The sequence below is a fragment of the Mastomys coucha genome, unplaced genomic scaffold (genome assembly GCF_008632895.1).
Source record: "Mastomys coucha isolate ucsf_1 unplaced genomic scaffold, UCSF_Mcou_1 pScaffold22, whole genome shotgun sequence".
Lineage (NCBI taxonomy): Eukaryota > Metazoa > Chordata > Mammalia > Rodentia > Muridae > Mastomys > Mastomys coucha.
The window spans coordinates 242,453,833-242,471,785 of record NW_022196905.1 but is presented as its reverse complement, the minus strand read 5'-3'; the positions used below and the strand labels follow the sequence as shown (position 1 = coordinate 242,471,785).

At 44.4% G+C, this 17,953-nt stretch overlaps 1 protein-coding gene across 1 annotated transcript in view; it reads right to left on the bottom strand.

The window, feature by feature from the left end:
* Positions 1-11,690: 11,690 nt before the first annotated feature.
* Positions 11,691-17,953, bottom strand: part of Cmtm2 (CKLF like MARVEL transmembrane domain containing 2) — a 7,892-nt gene continuing 1,629 nt past the window's right edge. The window contains exons 3-4 of the mRNA XM_031337078.1: positions 12,640-12,741; positions 11,691-12,023 (exon numbers count right to left, since the gene is read on the bottom strand). Coding sequence (XP_031192938.1) covers positions 11,796-12,023; positions 12,640-12,741 — 330 coding nt within the window. The 3' untranslated portion in view covers positions 11,691-11,795. The remainder of the gene's footprint in view (positions 12,024-12,639; positions 12,742-17,953) is intronic.

Sequence of the window (17,953 nt, the reverse complement as noted above, 5' to 3'; positions counted from 1 at the left end):
CTTGGCTTGCCCATCTTCCTCTTCCATTTTACAGGCCACGCTCCTATCAGGCCTCAGCCAGCCCGTCTTCCTTCCTGTCCTCTTTTGTTAGCTGCCCCGGGCTTGGGTTCTTTCTGTGCTGGACTGACCAGAGATCTGGAATTATCCTTGTTCTCCCCCACAGCTAGCCCATCTCGGATGCTCTCTTACTAAGTCTGCACTCCTGCCCCCGTAACTATTGTGAGTCTCTTTAAGAGGCCAATGCTTTCTTCCTTGTCAGCCTTGTCTAAGATGTGCTTAGATCACTAGTCATGCTCCCTCCCACTGTGCCCTCAGGAAAACTGATGCTTCCTCTTGCCACGGGGACTTTGTACATCTGTCCCTGCTAGTCTTGTGTACACCTGCGTGCGTGCGTGCGTGCGTGCGTGCGTGCGTGCGTGCGTGCGTGTGTGTGTGTGTGTGTGTGTGTGTGTGTGTGTGTTGTCTGGGTGCTTATAGAGACCAGGGTGACTGTAGCTGTCCTTGGCTACTTTGTGGGTTCTTCATCCTTCCACCCTTCTCCAGACTTTTCCCTCCACACTTTCAACTCCCAACACTAGATAAGGGACAAAAATGGGTAAAGAGGAAAGGAGAAAGGAAAGGAAAGAGATCCCCGAATAAAGTCAGGGGTTGGAAAGGGGCGACATTATTATTAGACCTTCCTGCTGATTAAGGGCATCGAGTTCCTTGGGGTGAGTTTGAGCTTTGCTGTCAGGATATCTAATTTCTTCTTTGCACACAACTACTTAACAAACTGCAGCCAACAATAATCAATCAACAACCAACCCTGCTTTTCGGGACCCTAGCATTTATATATCTTCTGAAAAGTCCCCAGGATTCCAAATCTCACACAATTGCATAAATTATTTGCAGCTGGCAAAATCACACCCCGACAGAGCATGAGACAAATCTTAGTCAGCTGGTGTGGATAATCTGAAACCGCCCCCCCCCAATATCCCACACTTGGGATTAAAACAAAAACATATTCTTAGGATATTCCTGTTCTCTCTCTCTCTCTCTCCCTCTCTCTCTCTCTCTCTCTCTCTCTCTCTCTCTCTCTCTCTCTCTCTCTCTCTCTCTCTCTCTCTCTCTCTCTCTGGTTTTTCGAGACAGGGTTTCTCTGTGTAGCCCTGGCTGTCCTGGAACTCACTCGAGGCTGGCCTCAAATTCAGAAATCCGCCTGCTTCTGCCTCCCAAGTGCTGGGATTAAAGGCGTGCGCCACCACGGCCTCCTGTTTTCTAAAGAAACCAAAATTCCAGAATTCTCACAGATGACTCCCCATATTATTTCTTGAGACAATATCTCATTGAACTTGGAGCATATAGGATTTCCACAAAACTTACTTGGTCAATTAGTCCCAGAACTAGCATTGACTCTATATGGGATTCAACTCAGATGCAAATGAGGTCCTCATGCAACAAGCATGTGATTGTGTGAGCCGTCTTGCCCGCTTCCACTTCCACCATTTTAACCTGATGAAGGCTTTCTCTACTGATGGTATGGCAGCGTGTTTTCTTCAGAGAGACATTTCTTATATTTCTTTGTACATTCAGAAGCAGTGCAAGAAACCCAGGATGTGAAGAAACCCCAGCAGTTTAGGGTAGGAGTCAGGTTGCATCAGGTTAGCCCTGAATAAGATGAGGTCTGGCATGGAGGGAGAGATAGCTCAGCTGTTCAGACCACTAGCTGTTCTTTCAAAGGTTTCCAGCACCCAGAGGGCAGCTTGCCACCCATCTGTAACGTTCCCAGGTTGTGGATGGGGATGGGGTGGGATGGGGGTGTGATGACACCCCCTTCTGGCGTCTTTGGATATGGCATGACATGATACACATAACCATGCAGACATAGTAACATAAAAAATAAAAATAAAAACAGGGCTGTAAAGATGGCTCAGTAATTTAAAATTAGGTTCCCAACCACCCCCAACATTAAATAAATAAAAATTTAAAATTTTAGGGTTCTGGGACGTACTGATTGGTTTAGGGAACAGCCAACTGGCATTAAAGTGAAAGGAGAGCATTGATTGGTTCTGTCTGGGGCAGGACTTAGGAGGATGAGACTCTTGTAGGCAGCTTTCATTCATGGTATCCAAGGAAAACATGTGGCAGTTCTAGGCCCCACTTCTAATCTGTGTTGTTAAAAGTGGCTGTAGGGCTGGAGAAACGGCTCAGAACCTAAGAGCACTAGTTGTTCTTCCAGAAGTCCTGAGTTCAATCCCCAGCAACCACATCACATGGTGGCTCACGGCCATTTGCAATGGGATCTGATGCCCTCTTCTTGTGGTCCTGAAGACAGTTACAGTGTACTCATATACATAAAACAAAAACATCTTTTTAAAAAAATGTGTCTGTAAATTGAAACTCAATAAGGAAACAGACCATACATTTGAACACATAACTTACCAAAGGGAAATGTCAAATAAATTAGCACATTGAAAAAGTGGTGGGATGGGGGCTGGAGGTGGGGGTTGGTTCAGCTGTTAGAAGTGATTGCTGTGTAATATTGAGGACTCGAATTCCAAATTCAGTACCCATGCAAAGGCCAGGCATATTGTTAACTCCAGCTCCAAGGAAGGTAGAGACTAGAAGATCATTAGGACTTGTTGGCTTCCAGCTTAGGGAAGAAACTGATATCCCTACACCCAGGGAGAGACTCTGCCTCAAATAGGTGGGAAGCGATAGAGAAGAAAACTTGAAGCCCTCTCTGGCCTCTACATGCAGAAGCACACACACCTTACACACATACACATACCACATCCACACATTACATAAGTATGTGTGGTAATTTGAATATGCTTGGCCCATGGAAAGCAGCATGATTAGGAGGTGTGGCCTTGTGGGATATAGGTATAGGTTTGTTGGAGGAAGTGTGTCACTGTGGGGGTGGTCCTGGAGGTCTCCTCCTGGCTGCGAAGATGTAGGTGGAACTCTCAGCTCCTTCTCCAGCACCCTGTCTGCCTGCACGCTGCCATCCTGCCTGTTATGATGATAACGGACTGAACCTCTAGACTGTAAGGCAGCCCTAATGAAATGTTTTCCTTTATAAGAGTTGCCTTGGTCATGATATCCCTTTAGAGCAATGGAAACTCTAACTAAGACAGTATGTATATGCATAAATAGAAAATAAGCTGAGACTTTTGAAGTCCCTAGCTTGTGACACTATTTTTTTTTTCGAGGCAGGGCTTCTCTGTGTAGCCCTGGCTGTCCTGGAACTCACTCCGTAGACCAGGCTGGCCTCGAACTCAGAAATCCACTTGCCTCTGCCTCCCAAGTGCTGGGATTAAAGGCATGTGCCACCACAGCTTGTGACACTATTTTGAAGACTGTGAAACCTTTATAAGACTGGACCATGATTAGAAGAGGGTCGCTAGGGTCCGATTTTTGAAGGTTATAAATACCGCTTTGTTTTCACTGCTTTGCTCTCTGCTACCACATGCTCCTGCTGCCATGGCTTCTCGACTATGATGGGCTGACATTTCCCTGAGACCAGGAGCCAAACAAACCTTCCCTCTTTTAAGTTGGTTTTGTCAAGTATTTTGGCTGTGGTAACGCAATAGCAGGACCAAACATGAAGGCATGCAATGGGACACTAATGTCTAAAGGTGTGTGTGTGTGTGTGTGTGTGTGTGTGTGTGTGTGTATTAATTCCCAAAAGAATTCTACTAACTGGGGAGCAAGTGTTCAAACATACGAGCATATGGGGAATCATTCTCATTCAAACTACCATAGAAGGTTAGAGTTCATGACGTTGGAGGGGAGGTTGCAGGTGACAGACAGCAGGAGCTACAGCTGAGAGTCCCCCGGAGATGCAACCTCTCTTTTGAAACCTCAAAACCCACCTCTGTGGCACACCTCCTCATCCTTCCCAAACAGATCCACTAACAGGGGACTCAGTATTCAAACATATGGGCCCATGGGGGCCATTCTCATTTGAACTACCTGGAGTTTGCAGGTACAGCTAGGCTGGCTATCCCTGGCATCGGCTGCTCCCCCTCATCTTGTTGATGTCTGACTTACTATTAACTATATACTAACTTCTCTTCATTGCTGATGGCCACTAAAAGGTTTCTGCAATTGCTCTCAGTTAACTTCTAGCTAACTAAGGTCTGCAGCTTGTTCTGAAATAGGTGGAGGTTTCTTTAGAAGCAGTCTGTATTTAGTGTGTTAGAGTTAGCTGCATATAAACATGCATTTGTGAAAAGGCAATACATAGGATCTTACACATGTTCCTCCAGGACTCTGGGGCAGAGAAGCAATTGCTCTGACATCCCTGACCCAGAGCCTGCCTCGCTTATCTAGCCTCTATTGTCTCTGCCTTTACTTTTCCTTTGAACCCCAGCTTCCATTTTCACAGCAACACATGTGAACAACCTGCTATTTTCCTCTGAGGGGGACTTTCCTCTGAGAACTCCCGTATCAGTAGGGTATGTCCATCTTTTGTGTCTGGCTTCTTTTGCTCAGTCTTTGAGAGTTACTCATGTTATTCTTCTAGCTGGTAATTCTTTATACTGCCAAGGTAGCATACTCTGTGTGTGTGTGTGTGTGTGTGTGTGTGTGTGTGTGTTTGTATGAAAAGCACACCTTATCTCTTTTGGAACATATGGGTCTTTCTAGGCTGTTGTCTGCTAGGAATATTTAGTATATCATTACTCTTGGCTAGGTAGGTACCCAGGAGAAGCACTCATGGTGCCCAGAAGGAGCAGTATCGGCAACTGTGTCAAGCTGCTTTCACTCTCGGGCCTGCAGAAAAAGCAGGCTGAGGAGTCAGGATGGGTATTCCCAGGATCTAGGTCTTAATACTAGATGTTGTCTCAGTCTCTGGGGAGATGTGAACAAATGTGTATTCAGCCTCGATAGGTTGCCAATGGCAGGCCAAAACAATGATTCACCTGACGCCCAACTTGAAGAACCAGTGAATTAATTTACGGTGCTTATTCACAGAGTAATGGGTGAGGGGGTGTATACCAGTAACATGGATGACTCAAAGCCACTGTATCACTGAAAACCTCACCCCAGCATAAATGATGTCTCATGGAGGCTGCTACTCCAGATATGGGACAGTCACCCATGGGAGGCTTGGCTACTTGGAGAGTCTCCTTGGCCATTGATCGTTCACTGCCTCTATGTCCTTTGGGGAGGGACTTTGTGAATTTTGTCAAGTCTCAGCTTTCCTGGATTGGATTTTGTTTACTGCCAGCTCTCAGGAACATCTCTCCTCCCTGACGGAGAGGATGTTTATCTCAGGGATGTCCTGGCTAGTTTTATGCCAACTTGACCAAAGTGTCTGAGAGGGAGAAACTTCAATTGAGAAAATGCTTCTGGAAGATTCAGCTGTAGGCAAGCAAGCCCAGATGGCATTTTCTTAATTAGTGCATGATGGAGGAGGGCCCAGCCCACTATGGTTAGAGACCCACCTGGCATGATAGTCCCAGGTTCTATAAGAAAACAGGCTGAGGGCTGGAGAGATGGCTCAGCGGGTAAGAGCACCAACTGCTCTTCAGAAGGCCCTGAGTTCAAGTCCCAGCAACCACATGGTGGCTCCCAACCACCCATAATGAGATCTGACGCCCTCTTCTGGTGTGTCCAAAATCAGCTACAGTGTACTTACATATAATAATAAATAAATCTTTAAAAAAAAAAAAAAAAGAAAACAGGCTGAGCAAATAATGAGGAGTGAAAGCCAGTAAACAGCACTCTTGCACAGCCTCTACCTCAGCCTCTGCCTCTAGGTTCCTATTCTGCTTGAGTGTGCCTGTTCTGACCTCCTTGGTGATGAAGAGTGATGGGAGGATGTAAAGCAAATGAACTCTTTTCTTCCCAAGTTGCTTTTGATCATGGTGCTTCATGGTGGAAATGCTCACCCTATGAGGAAATTGCTGTATTGCAGATGTTGGCCTGCCTACCCATATCTGCCAGCCTGAAACAGAGACAGCAGCCTCCTCCTACCTTATACTCTTTGCCACAGCCTTGTATGTGGCATTCTCCCATTAGACCCTGCAGTTTGGTTAGCTTCAGGGATGTTCATGCCATCTAAGATGAAGTCTAAAGGTATCATGAGCCCAAGGCCCAGCCTGTTCACCAGGTTTTCCTGACTGGGTTTGTTGCCAGGGACTGGGGTTTCTTACGGGGTCCCTTGTTCCATGGGACGATGGGTTCTGGCCAGGTGTGCATGGGATTCGGCTTTGACAAACAGACTCAACACAAGTAGTGTGGGATCTGAGTGTATTTCTCAAAAATGACACGAGGCTTTTACATTCATTGCAAAAGAGAAATGAAAAATCTGGCAGCTCAGTAGTTGAGGTACATCTGAGGTCATCTAAAACACACTAGGTCTAAAATAGCAGCCATCTCCTCTGGACTGGTGCAGCACCCCCGGGCTCCGAGCACGCTCCAGGACAGAGGCTCGAATCTCAAATCCTCAATGCTGAATCTCGAATGCTCAATCTCTTGAATCTCGACTGGTGCTGCATCCCCTGGGCCCAAGTGCTCTGGGCCTGGGGGTGGGGGGAGCCTATGGATTTCCATCTAAGTTCTGGTTCTAGTCCAAGTGCAAGTGAGTCCAAATGCTGAATGCTGACTGCTGCATCTAGAATGCTGAATGCTGCAGACTGTCTCTCACACACTCTCTGCTCAAGGTCCCGCCCATCCTAGGTAAAACGCCCACTATGCTAATCTTTTGGGGAAGTAGAGACCTGTCTCTTGCTAATTCCTAAGAGTGGTTCAGCTGTAGTATGTGACTGAGAATGAGGATGATTTTACTTGACCTTGTCCTGGGATAAGTCTCTCATTCTGTGAGCTTCAGTGCCCTACCCACAATGCTGGAGGCAATTAGTTTGGATGGCTTAACATTCCAAGCCAGAGTTTGACTAGGACGTTGGAACATTGGTGAAGGTCAGAGAGCAATGTCCGAATTTTCTTTTTCTAGCTGTTAAGAAATGATATCTTGGTGGGCCCCTAGCACACAAGTATGAGGACATATCTGGGCTACCTCTGAGTTTGGGGTGTCAGGCGACAATGCAGAGGCAGGAGACTGACTTTCCTTGAAGTTTTCGCCTCAAATACTGCTAATGAAAGGCTGGAGAATCTTAGAATGTATAATGTATAACTTTTACCTAAAAGGGGGCATGGAAAACCTCTGCCACAAGCCAAAATAGGTGGAGTAGCTAGTTCCAGGAACTTTGCTAACCCAGATCCTCAGGGCTCTGGTTCCCGATACCTGCCCCTCCTGAATGATCCACAATGAGGGCGGAACTAAGAATGAAGGTCTAGTGGTTTATGAGACTCTCCACCCTGTCAACCAGTAGATGGAGATTACATTCCTAGAATGAATATGTTCCCCTCCCTAACTGAACACCTTGGGTCAGGTCCCTCTGAAATTTTCCACTGTTTTTATGTTCTGTTTCCTTGGTAACTCTCCGCCCCCAGCTTCCCTTAAATACCCGACACTTCTTGTGTTCGGTGTTGAACTCTGGCCAGCATGGTCAAGAGATCGACCCCGGGGTCGAACTCTGGCCAGCAAGGTCATGAGATTGACCCAGTACCGGTATCCCCAATAAACCTCATGTGATTGCAGCAAGTTCGGTCTCTCGTGAGTCATTGGGTGGTCGCGTCATCCCGAGACTTGAGTAAGGATCTCCCCAGTTCTGGGGGTCTTTCACTGTCACGCAAAGTGTGCATGGCAGTTTGTTATGCTAAGCAAACAAACAAACACCACAGACATTTGGGGCTAAAAGAAATATGAAGGAGCCACAGAGATGGCTTAGCAGTGACGGTGCCTGTTGCCAGGCCTGAGGACCTGAATTTGATATCTGGAATCCCTGGGATAGAGAGAGAGAACCAACTCCCACAAGTTGTCCTCTGACTTCTATATGCTTGCTAAGACACCACACACACACACACACACACACACACACACACACACACACACAACTGAAAGAGTTAAATTTAAAACTTGTGCTGGCTAATGAAAAAATTGCAGGTTTGAGAAAAAACACAATAGACCAAGGTCAAATATGTCCAAATAAGCCTGGGCAAAAATAAGCAGGCTGTTATAATCCCGAGAACTCGCAGGTCAAAAAGACATAAACTATAAAGATAAAAAAAAAAAAAAACATGCAAGGACATGTCGGGGCAGACACTGAGTAATGGACCATCTGGTCCTCTTAGATATGGTTTAAGGTCAGATGCTCTGTTGACTCAGATTAACACCAACCTTAGGAATTTTCCACTCTGTTCTGCATGTAATATAGTTGATATTTAAACTAGCCAATCATGTATCGCCACACTGATTCCTTTGTTCCCCCACCCCCAGATCTTTTTCCACATAAACCCCTAAACCCTGAGCCTCGTGGTTGATTCTGATGTCTCCTGCGAGAGATATGAGTCGAACCGGAGCTCCGAAGTTAAACTGCCTCATGTGTTTACATCAAGATAGTCTCTCGTGATTCCTTGGGTGCACATCCTCCCAAGACTTGAGTGGGGCTCTCCCTACGAAAATCTTTCACAACCATAAATACAATAGATAGATGTTGTGAAAAACAAAAGAGAGTTGAGAGTTAAAACAGAGAATCAGGGACAGTAGAGATAAGAAACGAAAGCTGGGTATGAGATAGACAAGCTGACCAGATAAGGACTCTGAGAACAAAGTCAGTAGAGATAGGCTAGTTGACTCCTCCCCAAAATTCCTCGACTTGGGGAATATATACAGGGTACTGGTGCCCCTTTCCATACTGTTTCTGATGCAGCTAACCGTAACTGATCAAACTGTAATTAAGAATGTCTTCTGGCAAGAGATTGCCACTTATTCCAGAAATGACACTCCAGATCACCCCGTAGACTTGAGGTAGTTAAGAGCAACTGTCTTGGCAGGTGGGATAAGAGTCAATTCTCTATAGACATTCATGGTAAAGAGAGACTGGTCATACAAGCACAGTAACACACAGAATATAGTCTCACATCTAGCAGACCCAGCCAAGGGCAGAGGCCAGTAAGGTCTTCATGGCAGGCAACTAGCAATGCTAGCTAGGGCCAGTGGATGAGCAAACGTTAGCTTTTTTGTGGGACCACTCCCCTAGCTGGCAAGCAATGTATTTGTGGCATATACATGGTTGGTCCATGGGGACTTGTACAGTGCCCTCTTGTGAAATGCTTGGAGAACTGTCCAATCTCAATAGAAGCTACTCTGTCTTTGCTTTCTGCTGTAAGTCCTATAAAAAACTGCTAGACAAATAGCCCAGTGTTTTTCTTTATCTTGAGGATCTCTCTGGAGTTTTGTTTTCTGGAGGTCTGCTTTCTGTGATAAATCTTTTTTTAAAAAAATGTTCTTTAGATCTTTTAAAAATCTATATGGGGGGGGGGCTGGTGAGATGGCTCAGCAGGTAAGAGCACCGACTGCTCTTCAGAAGGTCATGAGTTCAAATCCCAGCAACCACATGGTGGCTCACAACCACCCGTAATGAGTTCTGATGCCCTCTTCTGGTATGTCTGAAGACAGCTACAGTGTACTTACATATAATAAATAAATCGTAAAAAAAAAAAAATCTATATGGGTATTTCACATATATGTATGAATATGCACCGTGAGTGTGTGTGTGTGTTTGTGTGATGCCCATGGAGATCAGGTGGAGGTACTGGATCTTTTGGAAGTGGAGTGACAGATGCTTGTGAGCCACCATGTGGGTGCTGAGACCTGAACCCAGGTCCTCTGGAAAAACAGCCAGTGCTCTTAACCACTGAGCCATCTCTCTACACCTTCTATGCAAATCTTTAATTTTTCACCTTTAAGCTTTTTTCTTTCTTTTTTTTTAAAAGGTTTATTTATTATTATAATTAAGTACACTGTAGCTGTCTTCAGACACACCAGAAGAGGGCATCAGATCTCATTATGGGTGGTTGTGAGCCACCATGTAGTTGCTGGGATTTGAACTCCAGACCTTCGGAAGAGCAGTCAGTACTCTTACCCGCTGAGCCATCTCACCAGCCCAAGCTTTTTTCTTTTATGTTTTGTTAAGGGCTTATTATGTGTATCTATGTTTTCCTGTGTGGGTGATATGCGTGTGAGTGCAGCTGCATGCAGAAGCCCGAAGAGGCAGTTGGATTGTGGAGCTGGCGTTTGAGGCAATCGTTAGCCACCCTATCTAGGGTCCTCTGTAAGAGTGGGGTGCTTTGGCCACAGTCCCTGAGATTTCCTTCTTTAATAATGCCTTTCCAAAAGTAGCCTTTGTCTGTGGATTTCATTTTTTGAGTTCCCGAGGTAAGGAACTGGAAGATGACTCCTGTCTGTTATGCACACCTGAGATGAGAAAATCTGGCCCTGCCCTCACAAGAACCTCACTTGTCCCTGTTTCTCCTTTTCAGGCTTAGGACTCTAGGTCCCCCCTTACAGATCGCCTTCCTGTTGGAGCCTTCACTTTTTCCTCAGGAACATGACTCCCCTTCAGGATGGCTAGACCATCTGGGGCAAGTGATTCTCAACCAGTGGGTTTCGATCCCTCTGGGGGTCGAATATCAGATAGCCTACATATCAGAGCTTTACACTATTATTCGTAGCAGTAGCAAAACTATAGTTATGAAGTAGTCACAAAATCATTTTATGGGCGGGGGGGGGAGGGAGTTCACCACAACATGAGGAACTGTATTAAAGGATTGCAGCACTAGAAAGGTTGAGAGCCACTGGGTTAGGGCAAGTAGGGCTTGCTGGAAGGGCCTTGGAAACCTAAACCAAGAGATAACTAGGATGTGGCCTGGTGGGCACTAAGTTGGGTTTATGTTCAGGTCTGTCTTCTCTGTTGATTTGGAGAGAGGTCTCTGGGCACGTCTGTGAGGGGCTTCCTAGATTAGGTTAACTGAAGTAGGAAGGCCAATCCTAACTGATCTGACCAAAACCAAAACCAAAGAACTACAAAACCAATTGAACATTAGCATCCATCACTCCCTGCTTTCTGACTGTGAGCGGGATGCTGGTAGAGGAAGGCTTATCTCCTGGAGATATGCTTCTCTTGCCACATTGTACTGATTTACCCTCAAACTGGAAGCCTTTCTCCTTTAAGTAGCTTCTGATCAGGTACATTGTCTTAGCAACCTGACAAGTAAATATTGCATCCTTATTGCTGGGAAAGTCAGAAGGGCCAGCTCTGAGGAACTTGGCTCAGGTTCCTCTTGTACCTACCTTGTTTGCCCCAACACCAGCTTGGCTCAGCCTTGAAACAATGACAGTGTCCATTTGCTATCCTGACCAGTTAAATTTAACTAGGGTCCATTTTAAACTCCAGAGTGAGAATAGTAAGGGGGTATATAGTTCTCATAGCAACCAGCTAGATGCTTTAAAAGGGATACACCCTTTGGCTTTGTGGTCCTTCACTTATTTCTGGACCTTTTGGCTCATAAATTTGACAATTATCAGTTGATAACGTCATTCATTATTTCTGGTTAGCCCCAAATTGTGCCCTCTAGTCCATGAGTGTGGGAGAAATCTGGGTTCCAGGTCCAGGTGCGGATTTGACCCTAATTTCCAGGAGTTTCTGTGGAATGAAAAGTGTTGGACAAATATTGTAAACTTTTTCTTTTTTTTCAGGGTTTCTCTGTATAGCCCCGGCTATCCTGGAACTCACTCTGTAGACCAGGCTGGCCTTGATTGTCCGACTTCTCATATAAAAAATCCACCAAAAGAGAACTGTCTTTTCCAGGATGCCTTTATTGATGGAGAACTCTGCTGGAAAGCTGGCAAAGGGAGAGGGTAGAAAAGCCTGCCTGCAGAGCTTGCAGGTGTGGCTGCGCAGTCACCAGGTTGGGTTCTCCGCCTCTCTCTTCGCTTTCTCTGCCAGCTCCCTTTGCCTTTCCTCCTCATCCTCTTTGGCTGCCAGCGTTAAAAGGAGTTTCGCATCTTGCATCTTGCCATTCTTGTCTGGGGCAAGTAGAATATACTTTCGAAGCTTCCTGGTTTTAAATTGTCTCCTCAGAAGACACAGGTCAATGAGAATAAAAAATGCAGCAACTCCCATGAGGATCTAGGAAAACAAACGGCTGCTCATTATTTGGGGTTTGTACCTACAAGGCAGGCACAGATGCCCTCCTTTGTCCTTTATCAGACGTGATGCACAGTGTACCCCTCAAACTTCCTGATCCTGGACCCTAGGTCTGCCATCTCAGCTTTCATGCCCAGTGGCCCCCACATCTGTTTTCTTTCTTCTCTTCTTTTGACATACGTGGAGGTCAAAGGTAACTTGACTAATTTCTTAAACACCACCTATTTTTTTTTTAAACCGTGTCTTGATCATTAAAAACATTTACTAAATTCTTCAATTTGCTCTGCCTCCAAGTTTTATTTATTTGTTCATTTGAGACAGGGACTCATACACCCCAGGCTGGCCTTGAACTCAGTATTGAACCAAGGATGGCTTTGAACTTCTGGTCCTCTACTTCTGCCTCCTGAGTGCCAACATTATAGATGGGCATGAGGCACTACAGTAGGTTTTTGCGGTGCCATAGATCACATGAGGCAAGCACTCTACAGGATCAGCTCCCTCCCCGCTACCCCCCATCCACCCTCCCCCCTGCCCCCGACCCTAGGATTTGTTTGACAGTGATTTGAGGAAATTCACAGCTCAGCAGAAAACACCTTACCATACCAGTTAAGTAGGGTACTGGCAATTCTCGTCTTGCTTCAAGAGCAAAGTATATACCACCTAAGAGGAACGCGATAGAGGCCACGTTGTTCATTATATCCTGCAAGTGGGAGAGAGAAGCTGGTCTTAGATAGCTGTGCCCCATTCACCCTGGAAGCAGCACTGTCTCCTCCACGGAACCATTTTCAAATGCCTCCCTTCTCTGAGCATTTAACATAAAATATATAAAGGCCAATATGCTCCTGACCAGGCAGATCAACCAGTGACTCCCTGTGGCTTCTGTGAGTGGAGCACAGGGTCTAAAACTTAACTGGCTCAGCCCTCAGGAGATGCGAGACAACCTCTTGTCTGCATAATCAGGTATCTGGTGCCCATCAATAATCACGTGAATAAATGCAGAGCCAGGCCACTTGGTGGCGCCTCTGTTGGGTTCCTCCCTCATCCTTTCTGTTCTCTCTCTCAGGCCTTCATGAGCAGTATTGCACAGGAGCTTCTTTCTCTCTGACTTACTGCTGGGAGCCTTGCAGCTCTGTCTTCACCCTCACCCCTGCCTCACCCCTGGACCACCGTCTCCGATGGCTTGCTCCTTCCTCAACTCTTTTCCTTTGCATTCCTTGGGGGCTTGCTCCTCCCTCACTACATACAACCTTTCTTCTCCCAACACAGAGTGTGAGGGTGGTGATAAAATAATAAAGAGAATAAAAAAAAAACAAATTTCTATGTGTTTGTACCCATTGTCCCGTTTCCAATTACTTGTTTTTTAATGTCTAAATTAGAACTTGCTTTTAATTTTAGTGGGATGAGTATCTCTCTGCCAATACCTCTATGTACTTTGATTGAATATTCTGTCTAATTGTCTTTTAAAAGTTATTTGTTTTTATTTTATGTGTGTGGTAACTGTATGTATCTGTTCATTGCCATTTCCTTGGTCTCCTTCTCCTCCTCCTCTCTTTTTGAAGGTTTTTTTTTTTTATAATATTCTGTAATAATAGGGATTCCACCTTGAAAGCAGCTGTTAGAATAAAAATAAACATAGGCCTTCCTCCTATTGAAAATAGAGACTAAAATGTTCAATAAAATGTTAGCACACCAAATCAAGCAGCATATCAGAGCAACAAATCGCAGAAAAGCATCATCCATGCTGGGGACGCCAAAGTGGTTTGTCTTCAGATCCTATCAGTGCACTTTTACTCTGTTGTATTTACAACAAAAACATTGTAAGTTGCAGGAAAACGATTTAGTAATGACCAAAATAAATTTAATTTAACCGATAATTAAAATCCTAACAAACTAGTCATCTAGGACACATCCGATCTTAATAAGAGCTGTCTACCCAACACTGCATTTCTTGGTGAGACCTTTGTTTAGAAATCTGGTTTATTCTGTCTCCCATTGAACTGAAATCTGAGAATAATGTGACAAGAAAATCCAGGTGTGTCCAGATTGGGGCAGAGAAGCAAGGACTGCTTCCATGTAACATGAGTCTCTTCAGAGAAAACACAGAGGAATCTGCAGCCACAATTGTCCGAATGAGTGATTAAGGTTTCCAGGGCCCAAACAGCAGTGTTCCTGCATGCTAGCAGAGGGCAGTGAGGAAATGTGACCTCAACACCATTCAGGGTCTACCGTGTGTCTGAGAATAAGCCTGCTGAAAGACAAGTTCAACTTCATGGCAAGATAATGAAATCCAGTGAGTGGATATCAAGGGAGTTGGGAAACCCAATCCCAGGTGTGAAGTTATTGCCATAGAGATGGCAGAAACAACTGGGGCGTAGATGTGACTGAGGTGGCTGTTACACTCTTGAATTCACAACGGCTGTGGTGCTATACACACGATCTGGCCCATGAACACCTTCCATGGAAGGTTCAGGGGCTTGTGTGCTGACCTAAAAGATTTATATGCAGTCACAGGATTGACACAGAAAGCACAGACATTTTCCTCAGTGTGTAGTCACTGGTAAGATGCCTTGCTTCTGTATACAAATTCCCACCCATGCTCCCAAAACAACCACAGTGAAACTCACTGGGGCATAGGTGTATATACACACATGAACACACACACACACACAGACACACACACACACACACACACACACACACACACACACACACACACACACGAAGCAGGAGTAGGTGCGGATAGTTGGTAAGAGCAGAGTACCCAGAGTGGGAAGCACAAAGGGAAGGTGACAGACAGGGAGGAGGAGTGGAGATAAAGGCCTGTAGAAGCTGAGAAAGAAGTGGAATTAGGCAACAGTGGAGTCTAGGAGACAGAAGAATAGCGTCAGAGAAGACAGTTCAGGAAGAAAGGAGACTCTGGAGGGTAGAGGAGAGAAGAGAGTTTGAAGAGTGAAAATAAGAGACAGTTGAAAGTAAATGGGGCTAGCTGACTGAGAAGACAGTTGGTGGCACTTGAAGTAGGAGAAGCTCACCTAAGCAGAAAATATTAGGAGACAGATAAAAGAAGAACCCACAAATAAAGTAGCTATATAAGAATACAAAGACAGGGCTGGAGAGATGACTCAGCTATTAAGAGCACCGACTCCTCTTTCAGAGGTCCTGAGTTCAATTCCCAGCAATGACATGGTGGCTCACAACCATCTGTAATGGGATCGGATGCCCTCTTCTGGAGTGTCTGAAGGCAGCAATAGTGTGCTCACATACAGAAATAAATCTTAAAAAAAAAAAAAAAAAACACAAAGAATTTAAGAGCAAAAAGCAATGTTTTTTTGTTTTTGTTTTTGTTTTTGTTTTTGTTTTTGTTTTTACAAAAAGCTACCATAGCCCCCAATGTGACAAGGCTGTTTGAAGGAAAAAGAAATATTAAAAGACATGTGGCCACCATTGTGGCTAGGCAGAATGGAAAGCTTGATTTCAAGTATGATAGAGCTAAAGGCAGGAAAAGAAGGGCTGGAAACTTTGTCTGAAAAAGCTGACAGGGTGTTTGTGGAAGCTGTTGTCAGGACACTTCCCACAAGGTGTTTAGAAGCTGCTCCCCCCCCCCCCTTTTCCTCATTTTGGGCTATCTTATTTATAAAACCTTGGCTAGGCAACTGTAAAAAAATGCAACTGGAAGTAGAGAAAAGACTGGTTGAGCAACTGGAAAAAAAATATAGGTGGGAATAGAGAAGCTTAGAAATAAAAAAGAACATCAAGAAAAGAGAAGACAAATACACTCATTCCCAGGACCTGGATCAGAAAGAGGGAGTTTTCCCCAGGTAGAAGGAATGGAAGGAACTGTGTCAAAGGGCAGTCAAGTCAATGAAATGAAATGGGTTTAAACTCAACAGCACCTTTGAAGGACTGGCAGTGCTTGGTCAAAAATAAATCCCCAACAGCATATCCTTTATACAGCATATGCCTGCTAGTGAGGATAATACACAAGTTTATGATGAAACAAGGATGTCATGTTATAGAAATGAGGGACCTAAAACATTTTAAGAAGCCAATGATGTCTTATGAGGTACATTTACACCATGTGAAACAAACTAAATAATTAGTCTACTCAGAATTATTATTCCTCAAGACTGGAGGGAATTGATAACAGCTGTCTTTAATGACAATGGTTATCATGGTGGAGAAGCAGCAGCCAGGGATTTGGAACACAGGAGTAGAACTAGAGAAATTAATGCAGTGAGGGGCCAGTTGACAGGGAAAGGTTACTATGCTGATACACAAGAACAGGTTCAATTTGAAGATACAATCATAATAATGTGGTTTAGCAGCTTTAAGAGCTTTGGACAAAAATGAGGAGCTAGGAAAGAAATCCACATCATTTAAAAAAATTATACAAGGCTCTGGAGAACCCTTTACTGTTTTTTTTTTTTTTTTTACAGAGATGGATCTCAGTAATAAACAAAATCATATCAGACCCTGACATAAAACAGGTGTTGATGAAGGCCTTAGCACTTGAAAATGCAAATGCAGGATATAAAAAAGTCCTAAGGCCACTGAAGTCATGGACAGTGCCTGTAGATGAATGGATAAAGAATACAAATGATATTGGTTGTAATATATGCCATGCTAATATAATAGGTCTAGCAATAGCTAAAGGGCTCTGATATCAAAAGGCCCCATGCTTTAATTGTGGGAAATACGGACTTTTGAAACAAAATTGTGAATGAGGCAACTCTAAGGGCAATGGTTTTTCAAAATGTAAATCAGAAAGAAGACCCAGGTTTCCAGGAATGTGCAGACAATGTAGTTGCCATTGAACCAGTGAGCATAGGTCCAAGAGAGATATCCAAGGCTGTTGCTTGACATTGGTAAATGATTTGGGGGTGGGGCTAGCTTGAGGCCCCATAGTAAAAAGTATGAGTGGTTTCCCTCTTGTCAGCTAGGAACAAACAAGCAGGCAGAAACAAAACAAAACAAAACAAAAAACTCAACTAATTATTGCAGATCTAATGCATGTTACTACAGGCAGTGCTGTTCTAGACTTGGCCCCAGATAAACATTTACATTATCCCCCAAATTTCTATGTTATAAAATATCTACTGGAGCTTATGGCCCTTTGCCCTCAGGGACAGTAGGAATGGTTTGGGAAAGGAGCAGTTTGACTTCCCCAGGATTCATTGTGCACACAGAAATTATAAAGATTTCAAAGGAGAAATTAAAATGATGGCTTATGTAAAAAGAGATATAAGTTAACACAGGTGACAGGACTGCCCAGCTGTTTCTGTTTCCCTATATCAAAGGTAAAGTTGCTCCAGTAGAAAGACCAGGATGGTTTGGAAGTACTGGAAAACGTGAGTTCTGGCAAATGGTTGGTAATGATCAAAGGCCAAAATTAAAGCCACAAGTGAATGACATTGAAATAGAAGGTTTGGTGGCTACAGAAGCTGAGTGTAACCATTTCACCACACAATCCTACAGGACAAGTAATTATAAAGATATCTAGTTGCATCCTAAAAGAAATACTTATAAAACAAAAAGGAAGAATAAAGACTGCCCCCACCCCCCAGGGATTGACTAAATAGTGCTTTCTTAACTTCAAATTTTCTGAACATTTAGGAGAAAGGAACAATGGCAGCTGAGAGACAATAGGTTATAGACCAAGCTGTGGAATTAAGTCAGCTTATATACTATAAGGATGTGTTAACATCAGAATGGAAGTCTGGGATGCAGGATTTGTTTATGTCTCCATAGGAAACGAAAAGCTGTGGATACCATCAAACTAATAAAACTCAGAGGTGAACAGGAGAGCTCTTCTGAAAACCTTGCCAATTGCAGGGCGTGGTGGCTCACGCCTTTAATCCCAGCACTTGGGAGGCAGAGGCAGGCAGATTTTTGAGTTCGAGGCCAGCCTGGTC